This window comes from Mus caroli, unplaced genomic scaffold, assembly GCF_978045245.1.
Source record: "Mus caroli unplaced genomic scaffold, Mus_caroli_1 scaffold_8, whole genome shotgun sequence".
Classification (NCBI taxonomy): Eukaryota; Metazoa; Chordata; class Mammalia; order Rodentia; family Muridae; genus Mus; species Mus caroli.
The window spans coordinates 72,601,032-72,613,516 of record NW_028227263.1 but is presented as its reverse complement, the minus strand read 5'-3'; the positions used below and the strand labels follow the sequence as shown (position 1 = coordinate 72,613,516).

The window sequence follows — 12,485 nt, the reverse complement described above, 5'->3', positions numbered from 1 at the left end:
ACCAAGATGGAGGTCAGATCCAGGCAGCAGTGGGCATGAAGAAAGTGAGTAAGTATTCAGAGCTAGCCCCACAGGAGAGGCGAAAGAAACATCTAGTGGAGGCACTTGCCTGGATAACAATACATAGACTGGATCTGGAAGCATCTGTCTCCAGAGCTCCAGTGTGATTGCACAATGGGACAGAAGCATTCTTAAGGTGCAGGCTAGTGGCAAGATTGACCTGCCCAGCCTGCCCATGGAGGTTGGAGTCCAGCCAGTGAAGTGGTAAGGATATGGAAATGAAGCCAGCTTATTGGGAAGAGGCTTGGTAGGATAGAAGAAGGCAGCTGCAGCTCTGCCCATGGTAAGACATGTGGATCCAGAGAAAGGGAAGTGAGTGCTGGGATTGTGGTAGATGAAAGAGAATTAAGTCAGATCCCTGCAGGCCACGGGGCCCAGGGCTAGCTGCTCAAGACTTGTTTATATACTAAGCATCCATTGACCATCATGTATCAGGTACAGCTTCAGGTTGTAGAAGCAACAATGACAGTTTTTATGCAGAACACTGAATTTGTCGCCTTCACATGCACTTCCAGTGAAGTCTCAAGGCAGTTGTTTTAAAGCAGCCATGATTGTTCCCACTTTGCAGATGACACTGAGGCTCTGTCATGCCAGATCAACCAGAATCAACCAGCATCGTATCAGTAGCCAGCGCTTCCAGGAAGATTGGGTTTGGGTCTGGTTTGACTCCAGAGCCTGTGCTCTTTTGATCATGTCAAAGCCCATAAATACAGAATACACACAGCTAGAAGGCACACTCCGGTTCGGCTCGTTCCACTCAGAGACACAGGAGGCGTAACAGAGATGACAGCATGAGACAGGGGAAGAATTAAAATAGTGCTTTTAATATAATTTCAGCAAATGTACAGTATATACTTTATATCATGTATCTCTAAACTGCTCATCTGGAAAATAGAAGCTGCAAAAATACAGACTACCACACGCAGAATCTATGAAGTCTGTGCTTTTCTCCCTCTTCTCTGCTGGGAATCCGGATTTTTACACCCTTCTGTTAAAGCTCAGCCTCTGCTGATTTCTTTGGAACGGTTAAGAGTGTTTGGTCAGAGAAGCATCCCCAGAGGGGGTTTTCTAAAGCATGTCAGAAAGCCATCCCCACAGAAGCGAGAAGAGGGGTAGGCCGAAGGAAATTTGCACATCAGTTTCAACCTTGCATTTTAGGACCGAAGCCCACTCTGGAGGGCAGCTGACCACGTGCCACCTCCTTAGTCCTCGTCACAGGCCTGTGCTTGAAGCCTCAAAGGACCACATATCGATAGGTTAATCCACATAGGAACCCTTGGGATCCCAGGCAGCACAGGGCTGTCAGGCCTCGAGGTCTGTGAATGGTGGTGATGGTAGTGGTGGAGGTGGTGATGGTGATGGTGGTGGGCTCTGCTGTAAGAGAGCAGCCCTCAGCTTCGCACAAAGGAGTCTTCTGAAGGTGACTGTGACTCAGGGCAGGTTTTCTCTGTCTCAATGTCTTGATACTCTGTGCCTAGAGGGGAAGGAGGGAAGAAGAGCCAAAAGGAAAAAAGAAATGGGTCTTTTCTGCATTTCCTACTCTCTATTAGACTTACATCACAGCCGCATGGATTTCCAGCCAAAGGGATGAGCAGAAGTCACAGCAGTAAAGCGTTAGCTTCTTCTCCATCTCACCCTCAAAAGAACAGATTCTAAGCCCAAGGACCTCTATGAAGCCTGGCTCTTTCGAAGCTAATTTATCAGTATCATATTAATACTCATTTGGGGGATAAGTTATACCCCAAAGGTTGTACCCCAAACCTTTATTTATCTATCTTTTACACAAGTCACCAGTAATAGATCTTGTGTCCAAGTGTCACTCTATGTCTTTATCAAAGAGGAGGCTGCGTGCCAGGGAAAACCATTTGAATCATTGCCATGCTTTCTCCTTTAGAATTCAGGACCAGTTTACTGTCCATTCATCCACAGACAGTCACTGCATGGTAAGTCAAACAATATCTTGGCTGGAACCAGGTCTGAGCCCAGGTCACACCTCTATAAATGATACTGTGGTTTTATATAAAAAGCCTTAACATTTTAACTCATCCACATGATAATCTGTACGCCATGCAAAGCTAATTCTTGTTGAGCAACAGGTTTGGGGATACCACAATAATCCCTGGTTATTGATCTGTCCTCTTTTGACTTTGACCTGGCAGTTTAAAAGGCAAGAGAATTTCCTTGGCATTTAGAAGCTAGAGAGGAAGAAACTCATGTTCTGTATTTGACTTTTTGGAAGTCTCATGTTCTTAGAGTCTTGGGAGAACTTATCAGAGAATTCCCCAGATGATTTAAAACAAAACAAAACAAAACAAAACAAACAAACAAACAAAGAAGCACGTCAGAATGCCATCTCTCCACAGAGATGCCAGAGGGATGGGATGAAGGAAATTTGCATATGGGTTAGCACCACTCTTTGGGGACAGGGCAAAAATGAGAGCTGAAGTTGCTTCTTACTCAGTCCAACTGGCTGGGAAGGATTTGATATGTCTAAGATTGAAGGAGGAAGGCCTAGAAAGGTCTCTACTGGTAACTGCTAGAGTGGAACAGCTTTTCGAATTTTATGGGTCCTATGTTGGCAGGCAACATTTTGCAGAGGTCTTGTAGTTTGGGCTCATTTCTCTGAGAAACTATTGACTCTCAGTAGTAGTGGGACACTCCCATCTCTTCCCTACCACATACGGATGTTCTGTTGGCTTCCATGTTCCCACTCAGGAGGTTGTGTTCTGGGCTGGAAAGAGCTCCAATTTAGGCATTATGGAGACTTCATACTGACTTTTGATGACTTTACTAGCTAGTGACCTTGGGAAATGAACTTTCTAGGCTCTTCTTGTCTGATCTATAAAGGGGGTGGGGGGATGACTTACCTGTCAGGGAATGAATAAAAGGGCTGCTGGGGTCAACTGGGATACTGCATTCTCAGACCTGGCATAAAGCTTGCGGGCTTAATAAACAAGAACTCCCAAGCCCTTGTCCCTTTGAGCTGCTGGATTCAGCTCAAGCTGTTTTAGTTTCACTCCTTACAGTGAGCTCCCTGAATTGCCCAGTTCTGCTTCATTTTATGGCCTCAGATTGTAAATCAAACTTTCAGGCCAAATTTATCTCCACAAGAGCCACCTTCCATTTGATTAGCATGATCTTAAGAAAACCAGTAAGGAAACAGCAAAAATTCCAGCCTACAGAATGTCATATCTCCAGAAAATTGGCTACATTATACCATTTGCTCATAGCAAAAATAATAATCACTTCAACCTTATGGAAAAATATTCAAACTGTATGATTATGATCAACCCCTGATTGTCGACTTGAGTTGTTATTATAAAAATGTAAATGTCTAGATACTCAGCTCCTCAAAGCCTGCGATCTGGAAAGAAAGACAGAGTCAATATTTAGCAAGTTTGAAGCCCCTGGATCAGGGATATATGAGATGGGTGTTATGATATCTCATAGGAGATAGGGGATGTGAGCTCCTGTCTGGTACTGAGAACAGTCTCTAGGACTCCTGATACATTTCATTCTGTTTCCTTTTACCTGCCTATCTTCGGTGGGACATTTTGTATAAATGGACTACTGAAATCAGGGATAAAGAACAGGGCTAAAGGAGGGATAGCCAATACTGTGTCTAGATGACAGCTGCCATTGTGTCCTGCTTACCATCCCTGGGGACACATGAAGAATGTGTGGCCTCTGGGTCATTTGTGCTAGAGATTTTGAGGTTAGGCATTCCCTGGAGGCAGGGAAGGCTCCCTACTATTTTGCTTGGTAGGGAGGGAGCATCTAATTATGGTTGCTAACAGGCACTTTGGACTCAGGCTTGGGTTTGAATCTCATCTCTTCTCATGACCTTGAGCCAATTCCGAATGCTTCCAAGTTTCATTTTCCTCCCCTGTCAAATACAAGTAGCAATAGTTCCTGCCTCACAGGGTTAGTGCTAAGATTCAATGTGTTAATGCAGGTAATCAGCTCAGCCCAGCAGCTAGTTCAAAGTAAGCACCTGATAAATGTTAGTGACTGTTATTATTAGCTATTACTAGTGCTGACCAATTATTCTACCTGACAGATTGATTAGCTCTAGAATGCCAATGTCTTATGTAGGTGCTGAAGAGGGAAAAGGTTTGAAGCTCTAGTCAGTAACTGGATCCTTCCTCTTTTCCCATTTCCTATGCTTCTCCTTCATGGTTCTGTATCCATCCTTAAGTTGGGAGGGGGGGATTAGTCTAGTTGAAATGCCAAATGTCAGACTGGAAGGGAAGACAGGTTCTGTAGTTCAAAATTTTTATTGCACCAAAGAGAAAAGTAACGTTGCCTTAAACTATCAAGTCTGACACCAGAAAAGCACTTTCCCCTTCTTGGAAACAAGCGAGATATTTTAATTAGACTTCTTTGTTTAGGGACGGTATCGTTGATAGAAAGCTATTCCAGGGCCCTTTGGAGAAATGACTCAGTCAATGCTATGGCCAAGATTTAGGTGCGAGATCTGCCCTACCTGTGCTGAACTGTTGGCATCTCTAAGATGGTGTTGCCTCAGCACACCCTGGCTGGCCCTTCAGCCACTGACTGTCTTTGTAAATAAAGCTTTGTTGGTACCCAGGCCAGGCATTTGCTCATTTATTGTTTTGAGCTGACCTTGGGTAACACCATCAGGGTAAGTAGTTTTGACAGTCTGATGACCTATAAGGCTTCAAGTATTTTACTAGGCAACCCCAAACAAGAGTAATGTGTTGCTCTCCTTTGGTGGTTCTATCTATGAGTGGTGGTAGTAGTGAGTTTTTCCTTTGTCTTCTTACTACCCACTTGGGACACACTCACTGTCATTTGGTATTGAGAATCCTGCCTTCTTTTTCTCTCTCTTTGATTATTACAGCTATCGATCAAAGCTTGCTATCACTGTGAGTCAGCTCTGAGTCATCTCTCACATCCAGACAGCACCTGGATAGGAATGTTCGTTGGATGATTTGTTGTGTTCCAGTTCACTGAGCTGTGAGCTCTTGGAGGAGAGGGGCCATGTACCTAGTCTAGATGACACCCAGCCCAACATTTTAGATACAAGGATGACTGGGTCATTGTCAAACACTACATCCTCGAGGAAAAGAAACACTACAATGAAAAATTATGCTATCAGAGGTGGCCTCTTAAAAGTAGGAACCCTTGTCTTCATTTTTGAGGCAGGCAAACAGCCCTGAGTTACGGCACCATCTTTTTCTTTCTTTTTTTGGGAAGGTATGCTAAGCCATGTTGGTCCCACCATGACTTGGCAGTAGCTGAGGTTCTCCACATTCGTGAAGAGCAAAGGAGGCAGAGTGGAGTGATGGAATCCAGGTATAACACAAAGAAGTGACCTTAGCAAAGGCTTGTGAACAATACCAATAACCTTCTTGTTTGTCTTGCCAATGAGAATGTCTTCTAACTGGCTCTTGAGTAGCAGTAATACTCTAGAGGATCAGGGATCCATAGCCTGTCATTTTCAGTCAGTTGTCTATGAAACTAGGTTTTTGTTCAGAAGGATAGAATTGGGTAAATGCACCAAATTAGAAGGAACAAAGGGCAGGAGGAAAAGAGCTGGGTTTGGACCTCAAAGGAATTCCCTAAACCAGATTTTATTTCACTATTACCCTCTCTTGGAAAACATGGTGCCTTTTAGGTATTCAACCTGGATTCTTAACTTAAAGATTTTAAACTTAATTGTATTGAAAGAAACCCAGAGGACCAGTGAAAACCCTACTGGTTGGTGCTGTCCCTGATTTCTGGCCAGATAGCTGGCTGTCCCATGCATCAAAACAATCAGGTAAGAACAGCAAAAGTCAGGAAATAAATATCTTCCATCTGCTAGAGTGAGAAGCTGCACACTTGGGTCTCCTTGCTCACCATAACCAAACCAAACACACAGCTAAAAGACAGCAGGGTTCCAATAAACATCAAGGGCAGCTTGTTCTGCCAGCGTCCCTTTTCCTTTCCTTTCCTTTGTTGTTTTTTGTTTTTTTGGTTTTTTTTTGACTGTGAGATCAGACAGTTGATTTCTACATACTGATATTATTTCATAATAATGAATACTGTTTTCAAGACTCTCATGGAGATCTTACGACACATCCCATGGTTGGCAAGCCCTAGTTGATATGGAAACCACTCTTCCCCAGGACCAGAAACAGCACATTGTAAGAAAGCCAGATGGGCAGACTGATGGCTGACCAACCACCATGTCTCCTCAGAGCATTCTTCTGTGAGCCCAAAACCATACTTACACTTTCTGGGTTCCTTTGGAATGTCTCCATTGGAAGGTACTGGAGAGGACCAACTAGTAAAATCACCTCAGAATCTTAGGAAAATTCCCCAGGGGCAGCATGACTACTTTCTAGTGATAGTAGGTCACTGGGTGGGTGTCCTTGTGTAGGACATTCTTGTAGGCTGCCTCAGGCCTACAAGCCTTTCTATAGTGTGAGGAGAAACTCCAGGGCATTTCTGGATCTGGGGATCCAAATGGACAGATACCACAACACCTCTCCTTGAAAGGTCACCATCCCCAGAGCAGCTAACCCACTGTGAAGTAGAGAAAAAGAAAGGATTGTTAGCAAGAAGCACACCCTCCCTCCTGCTTGGAAGATGCTAACTCTCAAATAGCTCCTCAGGAACTCTTGGCTGCCTTTATTATTTTGCTGTTAAGCACTAGCAGAAGGCTCCTTAGGGGAATAGAAAAAGATGGATTCTTTTGCTCTTTCTTAGCTGTGAGAAAAGTCTGGGCATCCCATGGCTTTGTTATTACCCCCAGGTTGTCAGAGCTTGGTGGCTTCTCTTGTGGGGGTGGGAAGTGAGTAACAGAGGCGCATGTGTTCCCTGACAGCACAGAACCTCAGCAGAGGGAAGAAAAGCCCATTTGCCACAATGTGGGAAGGAGCACAGGTACAAAGCATCAAACCTGCTTGGCCTACAAGTATAAGTTACAAAGGTCTGCCTAAGGTTGCAGCAGAGACCTTTACATCCATCCTTGGGTGCACTCAACTAAGATGGTGGAGGAGGTGACTGCAGAAGAGAGCACTCCAGCATTCCTTTCATACTTCTTCTCCATCCATCCCGGGTTTGTTTTCTGTATGTTCAAGGGAGACCTTACCAGTACAGTTTTCATCTAGAATACCACTCAAAACCAAGCAGACAACCAAGGGGCTGGATCTAGTCTTGGATGCACAGTGAAAAGTAGATTGGATTTTCTTTTTTGACATACATGAGAAAAATTGAAAAATTGAAAAAGAGCACAACACTCATGGAAATCATTTTGCCACAGGGAGATTTTAAATTTATAAATAACTGTTGATAAAAACTGAGCCCTGGAGTTGGGTTCCATTGCTATCTTTAAGAACATTTTAAAGGAAAAAAAATCCAAGATACAAAGAGCTTAAAAATCATTATTTTTTTTCCCAAAAAATCAAATCATGTCATGAAACAGAGTACATCCCAGGGCCTCCGTTTGCAAAGACACACAACAGAGAGGGCGGTCACCCATTAGTCATTCATTTTCAAAACAAGACTGAACCAAAATCTGTTTGGAGCATGATCAAAGCCTTCAGAGCGACAGAACATCACCTTACAAACCAGTTGGAGAACTGTTCCCCGCTTCCTAGTTACGATACTGATGAGCACCCTGTGTTCATCAACAAGGATAGGCTAACTCCTGGTAGACAGATGGGAGGGCTGTTTTAGAAGCACCCTGAATGAGGTGGCCAACCATGGCCACAGTGCCACACAGACATTTTCTCGGTTGTCTTTGCTTGATGTCTTCTCTACTTTGAGGCTATTACCTAGACTTCCCCACTTATAATATCTGTAAAAAGAAAATATGGCACAACATCCATGTCTTTACTCTTCTGGCCTTATTCTTTCATTGCTTCAGGTGTACTGTAAGTGGATGTTTAAGGTGGAAAATGAAACCAAGCATCCTTTGTGGTCAACTTTGGTACCCTATGTATGTCTACAAAAAAGGTCAATAAAGAGGTATGAAGGGTGAGCTGACTGGACCCTTTGCTATGGATGTATATGCTCCCATCTGACCCATCCTCTGATGAGAGAGAGGCCATACTGTCTTAAGTGTGTTGATGCAAGAGATCCCCCCTCCCCCAACACCCATATGACTCTTATCCCAAATGGCAAGGCAATGCTTTGAGGTTCAGCCACTTTCAATGCACAGAGTTCAGGACTGAGCTGGGACCTGTCACTAACATTTTCATGGACTGGACAGTGATCACTTAAGAGCTTGTGGGTTTATGATGACAGGTATCACAGCTCACAAAACAGTCGTAGGCAGGAGCCACACACCCTCTCTCTCCTATCCCCAGGAGCACAGCTCCCATCCACATAAACCCACATTTGAGTGAGTCTCCTTCACAGGCTAAAAGGAATGCCCATTGGACCTGAAGCGTGACTATAAAAGGGCTTCTTGTGACAGTAACATCATAACAGGGGATAAAGCCAGAAGGCAGATTTGCAGCTTGTCACATTATCCCGTTATCTCAGATGTGATTATTTTAAAGATGCATTCACACTCTTTCCGGAGTATCTTTTTCTTATACCACATTGTGTTTTTGTTTTTTTGTTTGTTTGTTTGTTTTCACGGTATCAGAGTAACAATAAAAATTACAAGAGATTAATTGCATCCCTTGAATCACTTTATATTTTTGGTGCATTAAAAAAAGGAGAGAAGTAAAAGCTTTGTTAGTGACTAAAGGGTTAACACAGATTCTAGAAGCAGTTAAAAATAGTATTAGAGGATTATACATACAACAGTTGGAAATTCGTACGCTTTATATTTTTTGTTGTTGTTTTTGAAAAAAATGGCAAAATGTTTGGCAAATGTAAGCAAATGACATGGGCTATATTGGCGCTCACCGGCTCTGAGCAGGTCAGTCATAGCCAGGTGAGGCCCACAGCTTCCTGAGGTCACACTGTGGGGCTGGTAGGGAGGAGGTGTTAGGAGGTGGGGAGGTAGATGCTCCCCACCCAGCTCCCCCTTTGGGCCCTCAGTCTTGAACATGGAAATGGAGCTGGTGAGAGGTGCCGACCACAGACTCCAGTCCGGATAACCCGTCAGCATCTCTTAGAGAACTCTGGGGGCTTGAACCACACATAGACTGAGTGAGTGGTCTACACAGTGACCCATATTGCAAAAGTTGGAAAGAGGAGTGGGGTTCCCATCCCTCCAACCTGTATTCCCCCCACCCCACTGGAGGGAGAGGGTGTCTCTAGTGCTTAATCTGGTAATGTTTTTCAACTTGAACTTGTGATTTTAGTAGACTCATTTTTAATGCCTTTTAAGTTTTGTATGTGTATGCATATCCAGAGATGTCCATCCTCCAAGCTGGCCACAAGTGTTCCCTGAATTTGGCAGTGCCTCTTGCTTGTAGCTGTCGGCATCGTGAAAACCATGATGTGCCTTCCAAGCAGATTCTGAGCCCAGCAGTGTGTATGTCCTCCAGGGCCATCCCCTTCTCTCTTTATTCTGAATCCTGACTGGCTCTGAGTTTTAGAAAAAGGACAAAGGTCTTATGTGTATGCATGTGTGTATGTGTGTGTGTGAGTGTGTGCATGTCTGTTTTCAAAACCTCTTTTTCTTTCTTTCTTTCCTTCTTTCTTTTCTTTCTTTCTTTCTTTCTTTCTTTCTTTCTTTCTTTCTTTCTTTTTTTTTTTTTTTTAAGAAAAATGACTCTTTGTTCACAAATACAGAGTTCAGCCCTCTTGTAGTCACTATAAAACGGATTCCATGTTTTCACACCATTCATGGTCTTCCAGGTTATAGATAAATTTTGTCCTATGTGTCTGGTGTGCGGGCACAGGGTCCCTCCCCAGATTGTCTAGGGTCAGAGTAGAGGCAAAGAACTCACTGGTGCTCAGCCCGCCCTCGTGGTTTTTGATGTAGCGTTTATAGTTTTTCCGCAGGCACTGCCACGTGGTGGTGTAGAGGATGAAGGCGAAGGACTTGAGCGCAATGGCGATGCTGACGTACAGGTATCTGTAGACCACATTGTCGTAGAGGACACAGGCGCCTTGTTCCCCGCAGAAGGTGCTCCAGAACAGACAGGTGGAGTCAATGCCAGCCCCGAAGATGAGAGGTGGGGGGATGAAACCTGTCAGAGGGAAGAGATCATTTCAAACTCTGGCTCTGGGAGAGAATTCACTACAGAGAAAGGCATTTCTGTCCCTGGCTGTGCAGCTGTTTACGGACTGCTTTGAGACTATGCTGGGTCACGTGGCTCTATGGTTCAAACCACAGGAACACAAATCCCATCTCTGTCTTCATTATCCAGACAAAATCATTGAGCCCTCTGTGCCTGATGCTGCCTAAGTTAATATGTGAAAAGTATTTAGGATGCTATGTATTTACCTGGTAACTGTAAACACAAGATAATTGACAGATGTCATTATTCTGAGAAGGGATAAAGTCATTTCTGAAGGCGTATTAGTATTAGTCGGCCTCCTAGAGGGAATGCCAAAGAGGCACGGGGCTCTGCTCATAACCCTTTTGCATGGGGTTTGCAGGGGCTGTGTGAGCTGCCAACTGGAGGGACCTGGGATCAGAAGTAGAATGGGAATGGGTTATACTGTGTGAGCGCAAAAACGGACATTTATAGTTTGAAATGAGAAATGCGACAAACATTCTCATGGTTACTATTTGTCCAGCTCTTAGACTGGTGTGCATTCTTTCCATGCGGGGCTGGCACCAGATACCCACAGTTGTTATCGGAAACATGAGGCGAGATGAAAACGGTCCCCACTCTTAACTCAAGTGTACGGCAATCTGCCGGTTTATTTGCCTGCTCTCATCCCTTCCAGCAAGGGCTATTTGACCCTCCTTAGACTAACAACCGATGGCCAAAAAAAATCCCAGTGTTTGAGATACAGCTCAGCTATTATGTTTTTCTCTGTTTTAAAATATAGGTATTATGTTGTGTAGTCTGGTCTTAAATTCATGGGCTCATGTGAATCTCTCTTTTCAGCATCTAGTGTACGTGGATTACAGGTACTTTGGTGCTAGCCACCATCCTGGCCTCAGTCATCAGCATTTTCTGTGCATGTTTATGTGTGCATGTGGAAACCAGAGGTCAGTCATCTGTGTTGTATGACTGGAACTATCCATTTTTTAAAAAATGAGACATAGATTCTGACTGTCTTGGAACTTGCCAATTTAGTTGTGTTGGCTGCCCAGGGACCTCCAGAGACTTGCCTGTTCCTGCTGCTTCTCCAGCACTGGGACTGCAATGCTGTGTTTGTTTACTTATTTGTTTTAATGTCAGAATCAGATCCTGCTTGCATGGCTAGCACCTTAACCAACTTAGACAGTGTTCCAGCCACCGTCATTTGAATTTTGAAAATGAACTAGAAGCCTTAGGTTTGATCCTCAGCACTGAAAAAAAGAATCCCAGATGGTTCTGGTCTGTTTTAAGGAGCTTTATGGGGGAAAATGAATAAGTTATTAATAAAAATTCATTGTTTATGAATCCTAGCATTCCCTGTGGCTAGAATCTGGTACCGATACCTTCAGTGACAGACCCCAATTGTGAGGCATTGTGAGGCATGATGGCTGCAATTAGAGGGGACAATCCTGAGACTGTAGGACTAGCCTACCAGCTCCCTGGAGTGTTCTTTCCAGGCTCCATCCTGGATCAAACTTCACCTTTCACTGAAGGCATTTCTGAGAATTTGATCCTTTGTCCAGAAAAACCAATGGATTCTCCGTGTCAAGTACACATTTTAGGGGTTCAGAGATCTGCAAAGTCCATCCACAGGGGCCAGAAGCACAAGTCTTTCAGATATTTAGATAATACTGCAGTACTGTGCTGAGGAGGGGTGACAAGCTAGGGACCAGAAAGCAGTGGATGGAGGAGGTTTCAGCACTTCCCTATTTTAAGACATGCCTGGATAGATCGCTGGGTCCCGTTCTAGTCTTGGTACTGAGCAGCTGGTTGAGCGCTGGCTCCTAGGTCTTGGTGTCTTGGTTCTTCTCCTAAGTCTGTTGCTTGTTACCCCAGAGAGAAACCCCGCAAGATGGATTTTATTGGAATCCTCATTAAACTCCTCAAGCAGCTTGATTTAATAAATATTGTAAGCTCAGAATCCCCTACAAGCTGTTCTCTGCTCCTGGTGCAGATTTTGCTCCTGCAAAGTGGAAAAATACCTGCCTCGATCTCAGTGGCATGGAGACTTCTCAGGAGCTTTCGTCTCCCCCACTCCCCAATCCCCCACCCCAGGCTGAGCTGGAACATGCTCTCCCCACTCCAATGTGGAGGGATTTCCATGGCAACTGATGCACATGTGGATGGATCTGTGGCTAAATGGCACTGATTTGACCTATTCTCGGGCACAATGGGGCAGCATAAATCCACTCACCTTTTCTGCTTCTTGTGGTTTTATTTTGTGATTAGATGCCAAATGCTCTTTCTACCTAT

At 44.2% G+C, this 12,485-nt stretch overlaps 1 protein-coding gene across 2 annotated transcripts in view; it reads right to left on the bottom strand.

Moving 5' to 3' along the window:
* Positions 1–863: 863 nt before the first annotated feature.
* The window catches only part of Slco3a1 (solute carrier organic anion transporter family member 3A1), a 278,256-nt gene continuing 266,634 nt past the window's right edge, over positions 864–12,485 (bottom strand). Inside the window, exons 10-11 of one of the 2 annotated variants that reach the window (XM_021167572.2) lie at positions 9,924–10,166; positions 864–1,534 (exon numbers count right to left, since the gene is read on the bottom strand). In XM_021167572.2, the coding sequence (XP_021023231.1) occupies positions 1,452–1,534; positions 9,924–10,166 (326 nt within the window). In that variant the 3' untranslated portion in view covers positions 864–1,451. Of the gene's footprint in view, positions 1,535–7,440; positions 10,167–12,485 lie in introns of those variants that run through there. The other variant, XM_021167570.3, reaches the window with a different exon arrangement.